Source organism: Crocuta crocuta, unplaced genomic scaffold (assembly GCF_008692635.1).
Source record: "Crocuta crocuta isolate KB4526 unplaced genomic scaffold, BGI_CrCroc_1.0 scaffold89, whole genome shotgun sequence".
Lineage (NCBI taxonomy): Eukaryota > Metazoa > Chordata > Mammalia > Carnivora > Hyaenidae > Crocuta > Crocuta crocuta.
In genome coordinates, this window is record NW_027551559.1 from 10,899,944 (window position 1) to 10,905,753 (window position 5,810).

At 58.8% G+C, this 5,810-nt stretch overlaps 1 protein-coding gene across 1 annotated transcript in view; it reads left to right on the forward strand.

Annotated features, from left to right (window-relative positions):
• CLPTM1L (CLPTM1 like) overlaps window positions 1-5,810 on the forward strand; it is a 26,000-nt gene that overhangs the window by 13,678 nt on the left and 6,512 nt on the right. Inside the window, exons 9-12 of the mRNA XM_077749400.1 lie at window positions 32-132; window positions 1,047-1,236; window positions 2,697-2,845; window positions 3,735-3,813. Coding sequence (XP_077605526.1) covers window positions 32-132; window positions 1,047-1,236; window positions 2,697-2,845; window positions 3,735-3,813 — 519 coding nt within the window. The remainder of the gene's footprint in view (window positions 1-31; window positions 133-1,046; window positions 1,237-2,696; window positions 2,846-3,734; window positions 3,814-5,810) is intronic.

Genomic DNA, 5,810 nt, shown 5'->3' on the forward strand with positions numbered 1-5,810 from the left:
CGTGCTAACTTTCTTGACGCCCCCCTTCCAGCTCAGCGTGTACACCACCACACGGTCTAACCTTGGTGCTGAAAACAACGTGGATCTGGTCTTGAATGTGGAAGACTTTGACGTGGAGTCAAAATTTGAAAGGTATGATTGTGGGACGGCCTGCCAGCGATAGTGCTGGGAATGTTTAGGCTGTGGACGGGCTGTGTGACGAGGTTAGTGTGGAGAAGCACTGCTGCCTTCTGTCTCGTGGGTGGGGGCAGATTTTAACTGCTCTCCTGTATGGCACGTAAACAATCCAGGGTTTACTCTGCGTGAAAGTAGCAGCTGATGCATTTGTCACTTAGAAAGTAGCTTACGGTATCCAGTGGCGGCGGGGTGCACAGCAGCCGTGAGCCTTTGCAGAGGAGGAGACGTGTTGGGGGCCCGGAGAGCAGAGCTCCCTCGTTTCCCACGGCAGACAGCTTGTCTCTTCCTGGCTGAAGGAGCTTAGTTAGATCAGCGAAGTGATGTAAACGCTCAGACACACAGAGTGAAGTGATACTTGCTACGTGGCTCTAGTTTGTAAGGTTTCAGTGAGTGCAGGCCAAGAAAGCAACTTGCTTGCCTGGGGTCTCCGTACTTCCTGTGTGTTGTCTGGGAGATTTCCGACAAGAGTAACCGGAACGTGCGATGCGCCGGGTGACGTCCTCTGGCCAGCCAGCCCGCCCAGTCCGAGAGCCGTTGCAGGCAGGGGACATGTGTGAGGTTGGGGTCAGCCACTGCCTGCCTGGCCACATTAGCCCTGTGACCAAGGCGAGTTCCTGCCTTCCCTGAGCGCCCTGAAACGGAGGCAGGAAATGCAGGAACGTTTGGGGTTCACACATAACTGCCCGTGGTTTTAGAACACGGTGTGGATTTCAGTAAAGTCTTAGCAGGTGGGTTGCATTTTCAGTACGGCTAAGCTAAAATTAGCTTGAAACCGTGAAATTTATAAAGACACTTGGGTAACCTGTGCTGTGTGTGTCCAAAGAACCTAATGTGCACTTGGCGTAAAACGGTCATTTCTTGTGTTTTAGGACAGTGAACGTTTCTGTACCAAAGAAAACTCGAAACAACGGGACGTTGTACGCGTACATCTTTCTCCATCATGCGGGCGTTCTGCCGTGGCATGACGGGAAGCAGGTGCACCTGGTGAGCCCTCTGACCACCTACATGGTCCCCAAACCGGAGGAGGTCAACCTGCTCACGGGAGAGTCCACGACGCAGGTGAGCGTGTTCAGTATGTCACTGGCCTAGTGGAGCCTGTACTGTCCCTTGAAGTTCGTGCCCAGCGTGTTTCCGCACGTACAGCTTCTGCCGGGGACCGGGGTGACCGTTGGGAAGGGACACAGTCTGGTGTATGGACAGGTGCATCTGTCTTTCAGCTAGATTGCTTCCCATGATTTGCAGACAAGTTGGGTTTTTTTTAATATTTTTTAAATATTTTATTTATTTTTGAGAGAGAGAGAGAGAGTGTGAGCAGAGGAGGGTCAGAGAGAGACACAGAATCCGAAACAGGCTCCAGGCCCTGAGCTGTCAGCACAGAGCCCAATATAGGGCTCGAACCCACTAACCGTGAGATCATGACCTGAGTCAAAGTCAGACGCTTAACCGACTGAGCCCCCCAGGCACCCCTGCAGACAAGTTTTATGCCAAGTTAGCGACGTGGAATTTAAGTAACGCGATTCCTTCTCAGCCCTCAGGGAGTACATGGGCCCCCCATCGAGGGCTGCAGGCTTCCCTTCTGCAGAGCCGGCCTCAGGCTTTGCTTACAGCCGGGAGGCTCTGCCCTGTGTGTGGGGCGGGATGGCGTTTCATTCGCGATTACAGGAGAGGCTCTTGCACGACGCACGCCTGTCTCGTACTGTGTACAAAGCTGTGTGTGCAAGAAACGTGGAGCTGGCTTGAGGGGTTATTGATGGGGCTGTGGGTGACACAGAGGGACTCTGGTCTCTGGTTCAGTGGAATAGAAGGTGAGCTCGTTTACAGATAGGAAGGATCTGAGGCTGCCCCATGCTGCGTCTCCTTGGAAAGATCCCTCAGCTCCTTTTTCTTGGGGGGACTGTATGGCCCCACCTCTCGGGACCTTCCTGGGGAGTCAGTGAGGTGGGAAGTGTTAGGCGTGTGAAGTGATCTCTGGAACTTACAGATGTCAGACGAACGCTGGCCGTTAGTATCACCTAAAAAAACATTCTTAACATAATCTGCCAGAGCTAAATTGTACCTATTTAGGTGGAAGACACACGAGACAAACCTGCAGTGTAGAATTTGTCAGTTAGATCTGGAAGATCTTCCTGGCGGTCATGGCTTCTTTGCGGAATAGAGTCTCCATAGCCCTGACCCCGGCCTTGACCCCAGCCTTGCAGACAACGTGACGGGCCTGGGCCGGGGGGAGTGTCCTCAGTCTTGTGGCCAGCCGCAGGGGCTGTGAGCTCCGATTGTGTGCACCTCCTGCAGGTGCCCTGGGACCCCATCTCAGCAGCCCTGCTCAGGCTGGGGACCTAAATGACAGCCCTTGGCTCGTGTTGAGAGGAGGAAGCGCACGGTGCCCTTGGGGAGCCGCCAGGCGTGGTCCCCCACGCTGCAGGCTCTACTTCCTGGCTGTGCTTCCTGTTGGTGCCTGTTGGTTCACCCAGTCCCTGCCCCCAGCCCCGGGCTTCTCCCGTTGAGCCGCTCCTTTCCTTTAGCAGCAGATAGAGGCGGAGAAGAAGCCACCAAGTGCCCTGGACGAGCCCGTTTCTCACTGGAGACCAAGATTGACACTGAACGTGATGGTGGACGATTTCGTCTTTGACGGGGCCTCCCTGCCCGCCGACGTGCATCGGTACATGAAGATGTAAGTGCCACACGGCTCACCAGGATCCAGAAACGGGGATCCGCTCCAGGGTGCCCGGAGCACCCCTGAACCTTGTCCCTCCGCTCCCGAGGCCTTGCCGATGGAGACTGCCACCAGGGCATGTGACCGTGTCATGCTGCACCCCCGGCGACTTGTGCCCGTCTGCATACTGATTGCCGCTGTCAGGATCCTGTATTTTATTTTAACTTGAGTTGTTTACATTAACTTTAAAATTAGTCCTTAGATAGTTACGTAGGGATTGCTCATTAAACGTAAGTATTAAAATTGTGTGACCAATTTAGACTACCCTGTGTTTTGGGGGAGCCCACTGTTAAATTAGCATCTATTACCGACCATCACGCAGCCCCTAAAGATGGCTGGATGAGATTTGTTTTCCTTTGTGTATCCATGGTAACCATTCTATCATCATGAGGGTTTTGTTTTTTTAATATTTAAATGTTATTTTTGAGTGTGTAGAACAGTCACGTAATTAGAAACATGAAAGGTACTAACGGTCATAGAAAGCACCCCACTCTTGTTCTCTGGCCCCCACCGCCTCCAAAGTGTGGCAGGCAGGTGGGATTTTGCTTTCATTCTCACTCTGCGTCCCTGACCACCCTGCGTCGGGGCTCAGACGGGCTTGTCACTCTTCTGCGGCCTGGATGGAGGTCCGGTCTGGCTTCTGGGGTTTCCCTCCCACGGCTGTGACTTCAGGGAAGAGCCGCTGGCCAGAGCCCTCTGTCTCTGCAGGGGAGGTGCGTCCTGGGGCCGCGCGTGTGTCCAGAGGCAGCTGGGGTCGTGGGCGGGATTTCTCTGAGCTACGTCAGGCTTCTCAGCTGCGTCTGGCCCCTCTAACGGTGAGCGTCCTCACGGTGACTTTGGTCCGCAGGGTCCAGCTCGGGAAGACCGTGCACTACCTCCCTATCCTGTTCATCGACCAGCTCAGCAACCGGGTGAAGGACCTCATGGTAAGCGCAACTCCTCCGGGCTGCTGCGGCCTGTGGGCACAGCTCGTCTTCGTCTTTCTGACTGGGCAGGGTCATGCTCCGGGCTTGCCTCTGACTCCCTTCCTGAGCCCCTGTGCCGTCCGTGGTGGAAGGCTCTAGAAAGGTTCTGTACTGAGTGCTTGGATGGCGAGCGCACAGAGCTCAGGGGAGAGCCCAGTGTTGTTCAGACAGTTCCTGAGCTTCGTTCCACGGAGCCCTAGTTGTCTGGCTCAAAGGCGCAGACAGGCCAGAGTGGGCGTTGAGCAAACTGCTCCCTTTAGAGCTGGCCCCGCACAGTGTCACCCCGTCTTGGAGCCGGGAGTCCCCCCGGGGTGGCCCTGGGCGGGGCTGAGCATGGGAGGAGAGGGGAGCTTGCACCTGCCCTGCAGGCTGGGTTGGAGGGCCAGTGCAGGAAGGCTGACTTCAGGCAGTGACCGTCGGCGTGGAGGATTGCGTAGGGTGCTCCAGGCACCGTGCTGAGCCTGTCACAAACGTCCGGGGTCCTGCCCCACAGCCTGTGGAGCGGTGGCACGAGCTGGACGGTCGCCCTCTGTGACTCCTGGCCACCGTCACGGGGTGCGGGCGTTTACCACGCGCTGGAGTCCTTGCCCCTTGCTCACAGACGAGACAGCGGGGGCACGGAGGGCCGCTCGGGGGCGCACGGCAGTGAGCAGGGCAGGGGGCGCCTAGCCCTGGGCCCAGCCTCGTGCGCCCTCCAGCTCTGCCGCCTCCTGCTGGCCAGGGAGCTCAGAAATGACCGTCACGCTGAACTGCTGTCCACCGAGGCCCCACGGGGTCCCTACCACGCGGCGTCCTGTGCCTCCCTTGGGCTGGGGGACGGGGGGAGGGGCTCCCGGACCTACGGGGCTCGTTGGCCCCAGGAAGGCGGTCGTCATCCCTCGTGCTGTGTGCAGACCTGGGGCCAGGCCGGTTCTGCCGAAGCTCACGGTCAGTGCTCTGGGGCCCCGGGGCTGCCGCGGTGCGGACAGGGGTGAGAGAGGCTGGAGGCTGGGCCCCAGGGCTGTGTGTGCAGGCCGCCTCTGCTCTCATCTTGTGGATTTAGTGGCTTTCTGACGTGACGCTGCCATTCAGACACGGAAATGTGCTCACGGGCCACCGGTGTTTTCTACGTCGTCCTTGTGACGTTGGTGCTTTGCCTCGATCAGGGCTGTTTTCTGGAAGGAACATCACCTTCGGGGAGCAGTCAACTTGCTGGGGCCCAGACAGTGGCACCTGCGTGGGTGGGCCCGGCCCTGGGACCCGTGTGCTGCCTTGGTGCGGGGTGTCCCGCTCCTGTTGCTGGGCTGGCCACGGCCACGTCTGTGCTCACCCAGAGGGGTCTTTTGAGTGTGCTCCGGTGGGTGGAATCGGCCGGCACCATGTTCACGTGGTATGGCGCCTGGTGCCCGTGGACTTGCCGGGCCCCTGGAGGAGTGGAAGGCCGCTGTAGCCGGCGTGTGCCACCAGACCCTGTGACTGCACTACTTCCGGAGGCGGCCCCGCCCCTCACAGCGGCCCCTTGCCTCCATGCACACCTAGGTCAATGTCGCATCTTCCTGAGGCCTTCCGTGGTCCCCTGGGTGGGCGATCTCTCCAGGAGCACGCAGCCCACCCGCCGGTTCCCATGCTCCACGGAGAGGTTTGGAGGCTCCGTCAGGCCTGTGCCCAGCTCGTTCTACAAGAGCCAGTGGCGCATCCTGGTGCCGCTCGTGCCAAGAGGTGGGGGCGCAGGGCCCGGCCGACCTGGGGCTTCAGGACGCACAGGGTTCAGTGGCAGAGAAGAAGGGGACGCGTTGCTCAGAAAGGCTTTGAGCCCAGCAGGAGAGCGAGTGCAGGGAGGTGGAGCCCCCGCCTCCCAGGCCGTGGAACAGCCCGAGTCCAGTGGGCCCGGGTGTGCACGTCCGCCTCCGGCACGTGGGGCCGTGGCCGGTGGGCAGCCCGCGTCGTGGGGTGAGCCGTGGGCCGTGCGCCTGGCGGCG